This window comes from Hyaena hyaena, unplaced genomic scaffold (genome assembly GCF_003009895.1).
Source record: "Hyaena hyaena isolate Hyena2069 unplaced genomic scaffold, ASM300989v1 scaffold_480, whole genome shotgun sequence".
Lineage (NCBI taxonomy): Eukaryota > Metazoa > Chordata > Mammalia > Carnivora > Hyaenidae > Hyaena > Hyaena hyaena.
Window position 1 is genome coordinate 1,405,180 of NW_024081108.1, and position 14,459 is coordinate 1,419,638.

Consider the following 14,459-nt stretch of genomic DNA (forward strand, 5'->3'; position numbering starts at 1 on the left):
GTACTTGATAGCTAGGTATTCCAACCCCAATTTTCTGCTAAAGATGCAATAATGCTACCTCTTTTTATTTTTCTACTTATGACTTATTAAGAATATATTCCATTGCTGTTCTGTTTTCTTTCTCATATTTTAGGTCACTCTGATAGCTTTTTGTAATAGTTACCATTGTATTCTTTTAAAATTCAATTTATCCTAGTCTTATTTTTATTTCTTAAGATGTTTTAATCCTACAATTAATTTTTATCTATAATTTTTAGTTTTAAGTACTCTTTGCCTTATCATCTTCCTCTATATATTTATTCTTTAAACTTTTTAGACATTTTCCATTTTATTTGTATGTTAAACACATGATCTCCAGTTTTAAAAATCATCCAACAACATTGCTCTTATTTTCCCCATTACAGTTTGGGAGTGGATACTCAAAGAGGGAAGAGCTCATGATAAGGGTGACAGAACTAGACTGTCAGGATCATATTTAACATAATCACCTTTGAAAAATATTTTTCAGGGTTTTTTTTGTAATTCTTGGACCTTTCCCCATTATATCAACTGGCCATGCTGGGCTCAAATATCAGGAAAGGACACTGAATTAAAACAATTGTAAAGGGAATTTTCCTCTCAGCTTTTGTGTTTCAAAAGCTGAAGGATTAAGGAGAATGGAAATGGCTCACAGACCGATGAAAAATGTAAGAAAAAAAGCAGGAGAAGAGGAGCTCGAGTTTTTCCTTCTACTCCTAATCTCTCAACCCCAATGAAGAAATGATTATACTGGCTCAAAGACTTGAAGCGGAAGTTTGGAGGTTGTAGATATGGAAGAATTCTTCTGAGAGGGTCCTATACCCACTATCTAGGGGTGGAATTGGCAAGATTTCCCAGATGTGCTTTTGTGTTTGAAAGCAGTGAACTGTGGCTCAACATTTCATGGGTAGAGGGATAGGATAGTCTAAAGACCACAGAAAATGGCTTACTGTATCCTGAGATAGCCTTCCAAAGATTTATGATATCCCAGCATGTTGAGGAAGAAGCAAAATCATGCAAACCACAGAGAAATCTGTATATTATGGAGATACTCTGAGGATGGCAACAAGGGATAACTCAGTGACACCTTTCATGGACTGGTGACAGAGATCAGTTGGGTTGATAGACATATCAACACTGTCATCAGTAAATCCCATCATTTCTCTTTTGAAAGTCACAGAATGAATTATATAACATCTGTTCTCTGAGAAGTTATTTTATTACAGCTACATTCAAGATGCACATATTTCATTTTGCACAATTACACTGCATTTCCATCTCTGGTACTCCTCTTTCCACTGTACTGGAACTATCAGAGAGGTGATACAGGAAAGGAACGATATCCTCAAGGATGTCCTTTCACCTTTTATCATCTGAGATCTCAGAACAGCAGAACACAGCGAATGCTGAAACATAAAAATGCAATAATTAAATGATTGAATTGCTTAAGAAACTGATTTCAGCAAAGCAATTATGCACTGTATCATGTGACATTGCATTGCCTAACTTCTCCCCTGTACCCCCTTGCAATTCCACCTTTATCCTAGTTCACCTATATGAAATATCACCTGATCACCTGATTGGGATCATTGTTAATATCACCACTTGGATGTGGTGAAAGCAGGGTCAACTTCAGGATCCAACATCAACATCAGAGGCCAAAGGCCTCAGCTTTGAGCACTGTTTCCTCAGGCTGTGTGATCACAAAGAAATCCAAAACCCCTGCTACAGCTTCTGATTGGGTTTTGTCAGGCCCAGAATCTAGCACTGTGTCCTCTTAGGAAAGAAAAAAATAATTTTGGGGGGGGGTTCCTTTCCTTTTATAGCGTGTCTACTATCTGCTAGATTCCCTCTCTGCATTCTCCATAATCTGTTCATAAAATTTCAGTCGAGGTTTCTTGATTCTTCATTCCTGATTCAGATTGGCTGACATGCTAGGTCAAAACCAAGAAGGTGGTAGAACACAGTAAAATTTAAAGATCTAGATTAAAATTTTTTTTAATTCATTTGCCAATCAGAGAATGTAGGTAGAATTGGGGGGAAAATATGAAATAGAGATGTGCTTGGAATCAGAATGAGAAAATCAAAGCATTCATCACAGGAGTAATTCCTCATTTACTTATTGTTGCTTGCTCTCTACTGTGTCTCTAGCACTTAGGACAGTCCTGGCAAATATCACACCATCACAAAATAAACATTGAATGAATAAATGAACACACTGAATGAACACTCCATCCCTGAAGGTGTGTTAGCTGAAGCAGAGTGACCATTTGTCAGAAATGATGCAGAAGGATTTGTGCCCTAGGAGGAGTCTAAACCTCTGCCTCTAAAAGATTCCTTGCAAACAAAATTGTATGATTTCAGTAATGTCATTAATTCTAGATCATTTCTCTAACCAGAAAAAAATACATAGTTGACCAATGTAATCTAGAGTGCTTCTTAGTATTATATGAAATTCTTGAACATTTAAAAAAATAGGTTGATGTGGAACTTTCCCAAAAAGGGGCCTATAGGTAAAACTTTTTCTTATCTTGGTAATAGTAGGAAATAGGGTAGAGAATGTGAAAGATATTGAATATCCAAGTAGCCATATCTTTCTCACAAAACCACTTGGAAATGTTTGAAGAGTCATTTCTCTGTGAATTCAGGGTAGGGGAGACCATCAAGTAAAGCACTCACGTTTTTCCAGCATGGTACAACTCGAAAGCTTTGTGGAGTTGATCAAAAGGCAACTGATGGGTTATTAAGGGATCTATATTAATTTTATTTTGCAGGTAATCAATCACTAGTTGGGGAAGACAGTCTCTGGTTTTATAATCTGCAAAACAAAAAAAAAGGCTATTATGATAAGATTTGCCAATTGCCAAACCAACCAAAAGAAAGCCAGTGTAAATATGTAATGGAGATTTTCTTCTGAAAATCTGACACTAAACATGAAAGATAAATCATTCATACATCAGAAGCTATTGACTGCTGTTGCTAAGTGTGGCTGCTACAGACATATCTGTTACCTAGAATTCCTTTGGTGAAAAATTGGGTCAGTATTCACATGTTACTGGGTTGAAAAATGGTCCTTTTAAACTGGCAGTTTCTAGCCCACCTCCTGAGCTTACTTTTACCCAAAATTTCCTCCTTTGTCTATTCACACACATGGAGATGGCATTGGGAACTCACTATCAGAGGGATAGGTGCAGATGGGAATGTTAGTTGACTGAAGCTGTTGGTCAATATTGCTCAGAAATAAGGGCTCCTGTGAGAAGATAAAAGCTGGTGCCAAAATTCCAGGTTAGTGGATTTAATTATCCAAAAGTTTTGCTGCTAAAATAGCAGAGTAAACTTTGAACTCACCAGCATTTGGAACTGAAGTTGACTGAATTATTTGAAACACTGGCAAAACCCAAAAATTATCTTGCAGGAGATAAAATTTGTATTTGAACTTAAAAAACCTATTTAGTTAAATTAACTGAAATTGGTTTGCAAAATTTTCCAACTAATTGGAGGAGAAATCTTTGGAGACTTCTACCATTATAGCTCTGTTTCCTCAAGGGGAGGAATTTTGAATTTTATGTTTCTACAGAGTCAAAAGGGATTTCATGAGAGCAATCAACTAGTCTCTTCTATTTGTTGACCTACCTCCTCAACACACACCCTTCAGTGTCCGTCCAGTGACAATTTCTGGTGCTTTCAGGGAAAGCTGTGAATTGAGTGGAGCCACCCCAACGATCAGGCAGACACCATTGCTCCGGCGGCAAGAATCCCAAGCAGCAATCTGATAACAATAATAATGACCATAAGCACCTTCCCACACAAGTAACAACTACCACCAGAGATAGAGGGATTGTATTCCTAGATCTTGAACTTCTTCCTGGCCAAATGCTATCTCAACCTCAGCTTCAACACTGCTAGTGATGGGATCTCATTACAGAACCAGTAGAGTTTAGTGGGAAAGACTGTACTAGCTGTGTGACCTTAGGAAAGTTACCTAACTTCCCTATGCCTCAGTTTCTTTATTTGTAAAAGGAAGGATAATACTACCTACTTCATAGAATTGTTATGAAGATTAAGTGATTTACCATTCTTAAAATATTTAGAACACTATCTGATACATAGTAAGGACCATATATTTATTACTCACTACCTTTGCCAGACCTTCTCACTTGCCATGGTTCTCTGTCTAACTCATTTCTATTAAAACAAAACAAATATATACATATGGGTGTCTGAAGCTTTATTTATTTTTAATTCAGTTTTGTAGGGATGTACAGTGTACTTTTTCATATCTATTTATTTTACTTCCTTTTCTGGCTCATCACCCTGTTTTCCACCTTTTCTCCATTTTGCCTTATTTTCTCTTTATTGTTACCTATATTCTACCTTTACTTCCTTTATTTGTCAACCAAGTATGTTAGGTACACATTGAAACATATTAAATGTCTATATTCTCTCCTCTAAACTGTAAGATCTTAGAGTGTGGTGCCTATTTTATTCACCCTTTTTCCCTAGGACTTCTGATATAGGACACATAATTATCTCATGAGTTAAATAATGTTTAACTTATAACTTAAATATAAAAGTATATCTGAAGATCTAGGAATAAAGAAAAGGGACTCCTGGTATTATGGCCTTTTGAATGTTTAAATTTTGTGTACTGTAATGACATATCTTTAAGTATATATTGCTTTTATTTTTAAAATAGATGTTTTAGAGTGAATTTACATTCTGTTTTTACATTTGGGGTCCACAGGTCCAAAATGTATGTTCAGGAGAGTTTATACTTATCTATGTGAGGATATTTGGCATGTATTTCTTACCCCCTCCCCTACCCCCATTAAGCATCTATGCACTGTGCCCTAAGCCCACATACCATCATATCAGTGTTACCAATGGCTTCAAAAGCAAAGTCAGCACCAGCTCCTGTCATTTCCATGACCACCTCCTGGACAGGTTTCTTAAGGTTTCGAGGGTTGAGACAATCAGTGACCCCTAATGCTCTTGCCCGGGGAAACTTCTCCTCATTGATGTCAACCCCAATGATCCTAGAAGCACCAGATGCTTTACAGCCCATGACTATGGCCGAACCGACTCCACCAAGTCCAAAGACCACACAGGTGGAACCGCAAGTGACCTACAAATTCACAAGCCATGTTTGTATTAGAAATCAAACCTGGACACATATGTTATTAAGAAAGCAAAAAGCAAAAACAATAATTGAAATCAACTTTGGAACTGTATACAACTATTGAACATTTTTATGTTTTCCAGGCAAATCACTATGATGCATGCTAACAGACAGATAACTTCCTCACCTTGGCTGAGTTTACAGCAGCCCCATAACCTGTAGGCACCTCGCAGCTTATGATACTAACTTTATCCATAGGAGCAGCTGCATCAATTTTTGCCACTGCAATCTCAGGTACAACAGTATATTCAGTGAATGTGCTTGCACGGAAAGAGTGATAAATCTTTTCTCCTTTGCAGGTAAATCTGCTAGTCCCGTCCAGCATTAATCCAGAAGAAGGTAGAACACTGTTCCGCGGTGACATAGACACAGGTATGGGCAGCACACAGACACATGGAATTATAAAGACAGAAGTGAACACATTTAGTTACAGGTCAGTGCTTATACAATATCAGCAATTTAATAATAGAGTAAGGGGAAAATTACTAACTCTTGCTTCTCACAGAAGTTTCCCTTGGGATGCAAACAGGCATTGCATTCTCTACACTGTGGTATAATGAGTATGAGGACTTTATCTCCTATACAGAGAGAAATAATAATATGAGCATTAGTTTAAAATTTTATTGGATCAGAAATACAAAAGTATGTTTATAAAAATTTCATTGGATGGCTTGAAAACTTGCTGTGAACAGATTATGGTAGCCAGCATAACATTGCCCATTGCTGTTCTCTTTTTTAGGTTTTATTTCAATTCCAGTTAACATATGGCATAATATTAGTTTCAGGTGTACAGTGTAGTGATTCAGCACTTCCATACAACACCCAGCACTCATCACAAGTGCTCTGTTTTATCTCCTTCACCTATTTCCTCCATCCCCCTGTCCACCTCCCCTCTGGTAGTCGTCAGTTTGTCTCTATAGTTAAGAGTCTGTTTCTTGATGTGCTTCCCTCTCTGTTTTTTTCTTTTCTTTTGCTTCTTGGTTTTATTCTTAAATTCCACATATGAGTGAAATCATATGGTATTTGTCTTTCTCTGACTGATTTATTTCGCTTAGCATAATACTCTCTAGCTCCATCCATGTTGTTACAAATGGCAAGATTTCATTCTTTTTTATGGCTGAGCAATATGTGTATACACACACACACACACACACACACACACACACACACACACCCCACATCTTTATCCACTCATCAGTTGAAGGATAGTTGGGCTGTTTCCATAATTTGGCTATTGTAGATAATGTTGCGATAGACATTGGAGTGTATCTATCTATTTGAACTAGTATTTTTGTATTCCTTGGGTAAATACCTAGTAGTCCACAATTGTGGGATCATGGGGTAGTTCTATTCTTAACTTTTTGAGGAACCTCCATTCTGTTTTCCAGAGTGACTGTACTAGTTTGCATTCCCACCAAGGGTGCAAGAGGGTTCCCCTTTCTCTGCATCCTCACCAACTGTTGTTTCCTTTGTTGTCTATTGCTATTTTGAAGGAGAAACCATAAAACCTGGTTTTAAAAATTCCATTATTCTTTTAGGCAAATAATGGACATTTGAGGATACTTCTTACAGGGTGGGTAGTTGTGGGTCTGTTTTCCCCTGCTCTGGAAATAGAATAAGACTGAACCTTATGGATATTATCTAGTTTAACCCTTTTGTTTTCTATTTGAAGGATTTAAGTCCCACAGTGTAGTCAGCTGCCTAATGTGCCCCGGCTAGATAAAAATAGAGCACTTTTCATTAGACTCCTTGCCCCAAGATGGTACTCCTACCCATAGCAGGCATGTTTTCTTTTCTGACATCTTTTCTTTTCTTTTCTTTTTTAAATTTTTTAAATTTTTAAAATATTTTTGAGAGAGACAGAACACAAGTGGGGAAGGAACAGAGAGAGACCAGGACAGAGGACCCCAAGCGGGCACCATACTGACAGCAGAGTTCCTGAAGCGGGGCCTGAACCCACACACTGTGAGATCATGACCTGAGCCATCAGACGCTCAATCCACTGACCCACCCAGGCACCCCTGACATGTTTCTTTAAGGTTCTAAGACTTGCTGATTCCAGAGAATAAAAGGAATTACGCTCCTGTGCACAGAGAAACTGCGTCTGGAGATTTACTACAGAGGGTAGTTTTAAAGGTTGCAGAGTTCTGGAGAGGATATTGATTATGCTTGGATCCAGTTATTAGCGAGTCCTTCTGGGCCCTAGGGTGACAGTCTGGATAGGGTCTGGGAAGAAAACTAATTAACACACTCATCACAGACTTACAAGGGCCTGGTCAGAAGTCTACAACACTGTTCCTAATAGTCCTTACAACTTTTTATAACAAGAAACAGCTCTCTTTTGGTCTCTTGCAGAGCTTAGGTGGCATTAAAAATCTCTTGTAAGTTTAGATAAGGCACATCTTAATTTCATTGGTCCTTAAACATTTCAAAGGTACTGGATCTTCAATTCAGGAGAACTTTTGCTCTCTTGTCCTTTCTCCTCCAAAAGCTCATTGTTTTCCATAAAATTTCACTGGAATTTTTTTTTTTAAGCTAAAGAGGATTTAGAGCATATATCTCTCCTGTTTGCATTATGTGCTTGGGGATAGAGCATGCATTTTTACTTTTGTTGCCTTGCTGTGCCTAGTGTCAGATGCTTTGTAGGTACCCCATAATTGTTTGCTAAACGAATTCCGTGGTAAGAGCTTCACGAATGTCCTGAGCATGAACTTTCTTAAGTCTCTTTGTGTGCCTGGTTCCAAGCTGTGAGGCTCTGTAGTATCTTAATCTGTGTGATTGCTCTTATTCACTCTAATCATTCCAGACATGCTAAGAATAGCTATGTCCAGATCTTTTTTGGTAGCCTGGGGAAGAACACATATTTGCTCTCTTTGATTCTTTGAAATATCATTATCATCCTGTCAATGAAAATTCAAGTTCGATATTCCAATTGATTAGAACGTTCATCTGTCAAACATTTTAATGCATTCTAACCCTGGGGCGAGCACTGTGGTAAACTTGTGGGTGATACAATATGTAAGAAGCAGTCTCAATAGTTTTCGATCTACTTAGAAGTACCCTGGTCCTATCTCAACCCTCATTTAGTTATGGTTATATACTTGGCTCAGCTACTGCCCCTCTGGCTTGCTAGAGAAAACAGCAGGGAAACCATGTGACTCTTGCAATCACTGTATATATTTAATATAATGCTGTGTGATTAGTTAGAAGAGTCTAGAGGTAAACCAGTTTTTTTCTCCTGTAATCGTATTAATGCATTTTAAGCTCCTCCTCGGTGCAGGGGAGCTCTTCAGAAGGCTGTTTGTGGGAAGGGTTTCATGGCCCCACTTCCTACCTGGTTTTACTGAGCTCACTCCTTCGCCAATACTCTCCACAATCCCAGCTCCTTCATGGCCTGGGATTAAAGGGAAGTTTGCTGAGAGTAATCCTTTTAGTGCATGATCATCAGTACCACAGATCCCTGTAGATATCACCTACATAGGAATGAAGTGACCAAGAATCAATTGGTTTGGAATTTTCCATTTTCTTTTTTTTTTTTATCTGAGACTGATTATTAAGAAAAATTTTTTTACATGAACTATGTCATTTGATCCCTATAGCAATGCTCAGAGGAATACAGGGCAGGTCTTATCATTCCCAATTTAGAGATGAGAAAAGGGAGATTCTCAGACTCAGAATGATTTGTCCAAAGTCACGTGTTTGGACCTGGAAATAAACTTAGGTTTTTTGAAATCTACTTTGTATATTAATGTCATCAGATAGTTTTGAAACATGAGGGACAATCCTATACAATGATTTGCCACATTATCAATAACACCTCGATTGAGAAACAAAGAATTTTAGGCCCGTACTGTGGAATGTTTTTCCAGTGCTCTGGGAAAATCTGTTTTTAACATTTCAAATTTATACATTGAGAACGTTCTTTAAAGTAATAATGTAAAAATGAATTTAAGTTAAAATTAACCATTGTAAAATTTAATTGACATTGTGAAATTTTAAAACTTCTTAGTTAATGGCCTGAGTTTTCTTATCTGTCAGTAGACCCGACCCAATGACATTGGTCATGAAAATGAAACATTTCGGGTACTACAACCCCTAAGTTACTGCTGTGCCTGGAAACAACCAGAAAAGCTTATGCCCGAGCATATTAACTAATTCTCCAGTATGTGGAGTGAGAGTGGCAACATTTATAGCTGGAACACTGGGAACAACTATGGTATATGAGCCTGGCAAATGGTGAAGAGGATGTGCTCATGAGAAATATGCTGTGGTTTTTGGTTCCCACAGTGCTAAAACAGCTTCAAGATACTGCCAAAGGCCAGAAGTGTTGTTTTAGGTAGGCAGCAGGCTGGAATCTCCTTATTACTTTGGTTCTACATATCAAATAAGAGTATGCAGTTATTTTTGGGATGTTTCTCATGGCATAAGCTGGAAGTGGAATTGACTGTTCTTATGAACAGACCCAGTCCTTAACCTTGATTTTGTTCAGGGTTCAGTGTGATGTTGCTGAGGTTCTTGCTGGTGCAACTTCTACCATGGTGGGCTATTGTGGATTATTATTTAAGGTGTAGCCTTTGTAGCCAAGGAGACTATCAACTAATTAACTAGTTAACATTTCAGCAGATGGTGACCCAGTACACAATAAGCACTGATTAAATGCTCTTTGGATGGATGATAAATAGAAAAATATAGCTTCTGAGTAGCAGTCAGTTACCAAACTTCTTTCTTTGTGTACATTCTTATCAATTTTCATTTTGTTCTTTACCATATCTCAATTGTAAAATAAAATCTTGAGTGTAACACTAGACATGGATTGATACCTTAGTGTTTGTTCCCATATTCTCCTTTTTTGTCTTTCACTGCTCATCTGTCTTTTCATACTTCCCTCCATCACCTTTTCCTTCTGGCATCTTTCTTTCAATTCCCTTCATTCCTTTTCTGTTTCTCCTGTAGCCATCCTCCTACACCTTCTACTTTGATTAAAGAATGGACTAGAGGCATCTGGCTTCCAGTATTTGTCTTATTACTAAATCAAGTGTTCAATTTCCTGGTCTCAATGAGAAGATATGAATATTAATGTTTAATTAGGAGCAATAATACTCCTAATCTTGGGTATTTAATGATTTTGTAAAATTTGGGATGTATTGATTGAAAGTTTGATTTGAGAGTGGCAAGAAGCCGTTGACAGGTCATTGATTCCCATCCCTGGTCTCAGCTCTGTTCGATAATTGTTAACTCTTTCAAGTCACTTTGAAGACTATCATGGAGTCCTAGCTGCTCATTCCTAGAAATTGAAATTTACCATTCACTGAACTTTTTCAGACATTTTCTGAGGTTGTTTTAATGTGTGGGCTTAAAACAATAGAGATGGAACATTAGTCTGTTAGTCACTGCATAGTCATTTGTTGATATCAACTTTGTATCATAAAAGTAGGGGGAAATGCTTTTCTTGTCCCCTTTCCCTCAAAAATGAAAAGAAGTTACTACTTAAAACACTTCATACATTATATTGGGAAGTATATAGGTCTATGATATTATATAATTTAAGTAAAAATTTCAATACTTAAAAAATAATTACGGTGGATGAGAGAATTACCAGTATTTTACAAGTATTAAGAATATCTTAAACATTCATTACCTCTACTCATTTATCTTAGTTTTAAAAATGCTTTTTACTAAGAAAAGTGGACAGACCCCCAAATGCAAATTTTATGTTTTATAATATATACATACATATAAAATTATATATAGATGATGTATGTGAAACGAAACAGGATTTCCTTATATTTACCTTCAAAGGTAAAAGTTAAGAGACTTAAATTTACCTTGATACGAACTTCCTGAGCCTTTGGTGGCTCAACTTGTACCTCCTCAATTGTAAGAGTAGAACCTGCTTTCCAGGCAATGGCTGCCCGGCATGTAATTGTCTGTTGACACAAGGACAATACAATGAAATCATTTCATGAAAAAATTTAACTTTGATTCTGATCATACAAATGACACTTATTTGTTATAATTAGTAACAATACAAAAATCATAAAGAAACAGAAGAAAGATCACTGCAATTTTAGATGCAACTTATTGAAGTTTTAGCATACTTTCTTCTAGTCTCCAAAAACAACCTTGATACAGTAGAGATCATGTCTACAATTTTGTATTCTGCTTTTTTGCTAGTTAACAGCTACCATGTATCGACCATTTGCCATTTACTTGTAAGTAAGCATTTTCTCATCACTTCAAATGCTTTGTCATCAGAATTTTAACTATTTTTAAAGTTTTTTATTATTTTTTTAGTAATCACTGCACCCAATGGGAGACTGAAAGCCATGATCCCAAGATCAAAAGTCATGTATTCTTCTAACTGAGCCACTCAGGTGCCCCTGTAATCAGAATTTTTAAATGGCTACTTTTGGGGCACCTGGGTGGCTCGGTTGGTTAAGTGTCTGACTTGTGATTTCAACCCAGGTCTTGATCTCACGGTTCATAGGTTCAAGCCCTGCATGGGGTTCTGGCCTGACAGGGCAGAGCCTGCTTGGGATTCTCTCTCTGTCCCTTTCTCTGTACCTCCCCTGCTCATTTGTTCTCTCTCTCAGAATAAAAAAAATAAACATTAAAAATAAATATATAAATGACTGCTTTATATTTCATCATTTGAATGTTCCAGTTTGCTTAGTAACCACCTACACGTAATAATTTCCATTGTTTTGACTGTTCTAAGGTCTAATGTGATAAACAGCTTTGCTCATAACTTTGACTTGTCTGGTTTCCTTAAGTAAAAATTACTTTGGAATAGACAGAGGCATTGTTAAGGCTAAATTGATTTCCATATCTCCTAGTGGAAATGTTGAATAATTTGGCACAATTCCTAGAAGTATAAATATCTATATCATCATTTATCCCACCCTCATTAGCATTGACCTTAGTCTTTAAAACCAAAATATCTAATAGGCACAAAAAAGCTAGCTATTTCTTTTCACTAGTATTTTTTGAATGCTAATAAAATTGAGTATTTTCTGTGTTTGTATTAATCATATGTATTTTCCTGTTTTGTGGAGTGTTTGGTCATAGAGTTAATGTATGTATCTCCTAGTATCTTGGTGTTTTCTTATTAATTATTTGACCTCTTTAACATTAAAGAAATAAGTTACTATCTGTCTTTTTGCTGTACATGATTGTCAAGGTTGATATTTGAACATTAACTTTTGTGAAGTTACATGCATGTGTGCACACACACACATTTTTAAATTTTGGTTAGAAGTTTCTTTTCCTTTGTTATTTATTCCATTTTTACGCTTTGGAAATTCTGTATGCATAGAGACCAAATAAATATTTCTTCTCTTCTTTCTAGATTTTTGTAGTTTGACTTTTAAATATTTAACTCTTAAATCCAACTTAAAATCATTTTTTTTGTGTGTGATGTGCTGTTATAGAATCTAAGTGAATTGTCCTAGCATGAACTCTTGATCGTTTCTTTCATTTCTGCTTAAATAGCCCCTTTACTATATATATAGAAGTTCTTACATGTACAGGTTTCTCTTTGGAAGCTATTTCTCTTGTTCCATTTATCATCCTGGCAGTTCTTGCAGCAGCACCGCAATGATTGAATACTTTAACTTTTTGACATATCTTAACATCTGCTGGCACTAGTACCCTTTATAATTTTATGTATGCTCCATTTGCAAGTTTTCTGCACTAGTAATTGTAAGATATACTGAGCTGACTGAATCTCTTATGTCTCCAAGAAATTTAGATAGAGGAGATGATGTATGTTTTATAATACAAAGAAAAGGGACAGATGCCACAAGAGAAGTTCAAATAAAATTATATAGAAAAACTCTACTTCTGGAGTGCCTGGGTGGCTCAGTCGGTTAAGCATCTCCCTCTCTCTATGACCTTCCCCTGCTCATGCTGTCTCTCTCATTCTCTCTCAGAAATAAATAAAACATGGGGCGCCTGAGTGGCTCAGTTGGTTAAGAGTCTGACTTCGGCTCAGATCATGATCTCACAGTTCGTGGGTTCCAGCCCCGCGTCAGGCTCTGTGCTGACATCCAGCTCAGAGCCTGGAGCCTGTCTTCAGATTCTGTATCTCCCTTTCTCTCTGGCCCTCCCCTGCTCATGCTGTCTCTCTCTCTCAAAAATAAATAAAACATTAAAAAAAGGAAATAAATAAAACATTAAAAACAATTTTAAAAAGAAAAACACTACTTCTTTCTCAGGAGGAGATAATTCTGCTTTCACCTACCAAACTCAAGTAAAAATTTATACTTTCTGAAAAAAGCTTTTCTAACTTCAGAATGGTACACATGCAAGGCAAAAATCTTGGAAAACTCAGACAAGGGTAAAGGGGGGCAGAAGACGGCAAGTCTGGCACCCAGCTATTACTATTTGTGTTTCCAACTGATATTCTATGTGTTTGTAGAATCATATTAAGAAAACTGTTTTACAGTCTGTTCTTGCACTTTGCTTTATAAGTATTTTCCAGGTAATTTAAAATAACCACTTAGGACTTTGTTGACTATATCAGAATTTATGTAATCAGCTCCCTAGTGTTCAACATATCTTGTTTCCAGTGTTAGACTCTTAAGAACAATGCCACAGTTAACTTATTTATAAAAACAATGTAATTATTTCCTTGGAATACATTTCTGGATCAAATGATAGGCATATATTTGATACGATGTTGTCAAACTATCACCAAAGAGGTTTCTAAAAAGTTATTCTCCCATCAGTGGTGCTTGAGTTTCCACAGGTGGGGAGACATACAGTATTATCATTAAAAATCTTTGGGGCGTCTGGGTGGCTCAGTCGTTTAATGTCCGACTTCGGCTCAGGTCATGATCTTGCGGTTTGTGGGTTCGAGCCCCACATCTGGTTCTGTGCTGACAGCTCAGAGCCTGGAGCCTATTTCAGATTCTGTGTCTCCCTCTCTCTCTGCCCCTCCATTGTTCACACTCTGTCTCTCTCTCTGTCTCAAAAATCAATAAACATTAAAAAGAATCTTTGCTAATCTGATTGGAGAAAATTATTTCTTAATTTTATTTCAGTGTATACTTTTTAGATAACTAATGAAAATGCTATGGATCTATTTTAAAGATAGCACTTACTTTGCCCAAAGTGTCCATCATGAATTTTCTTTCCTTGGCACCCTGCACGTCTTGCCCAGAGAACTACACTTCTTCGACTTTGCTCCTGGGCAAACTAGACAGAGTAGTTAAAGTTTTTTCATACCGAAAGTTATTAAACATAATTACATAATTACTCG

At 36.8% G+C, this 14,459-nt stretch overlaps 1 protein-coding gene across 1 annotated transcript; it reads right to left on the bottom strand.

The window, feature by feature from the left end:
- Nucleotides 1-1,399: 1,399 nt before the first annotated feature.
- On the bottom strand, nt 1,400-14,328 carry LOC120246626 (alcohol dehydrogenase 6-like). The gene is given in 9 exon segments (XM_039254250.1): nt 1,400-1,424; nt 2,698-2,836; nt 3,652-3,787; nt 4,883-5,143; nt 5,325-5,544; nt 5,688-5,775; nt 8,532-8,670; nt 11,023-11,124; nt 14,302-14,328. Coding segments are annotated over 9 exon segments (1,131 nt in total). The 5' UTR covers nt 14,323-14,328.
- Between the last annotated feature and the right edge of the window lie 131 nt (nt 14,329-14,459).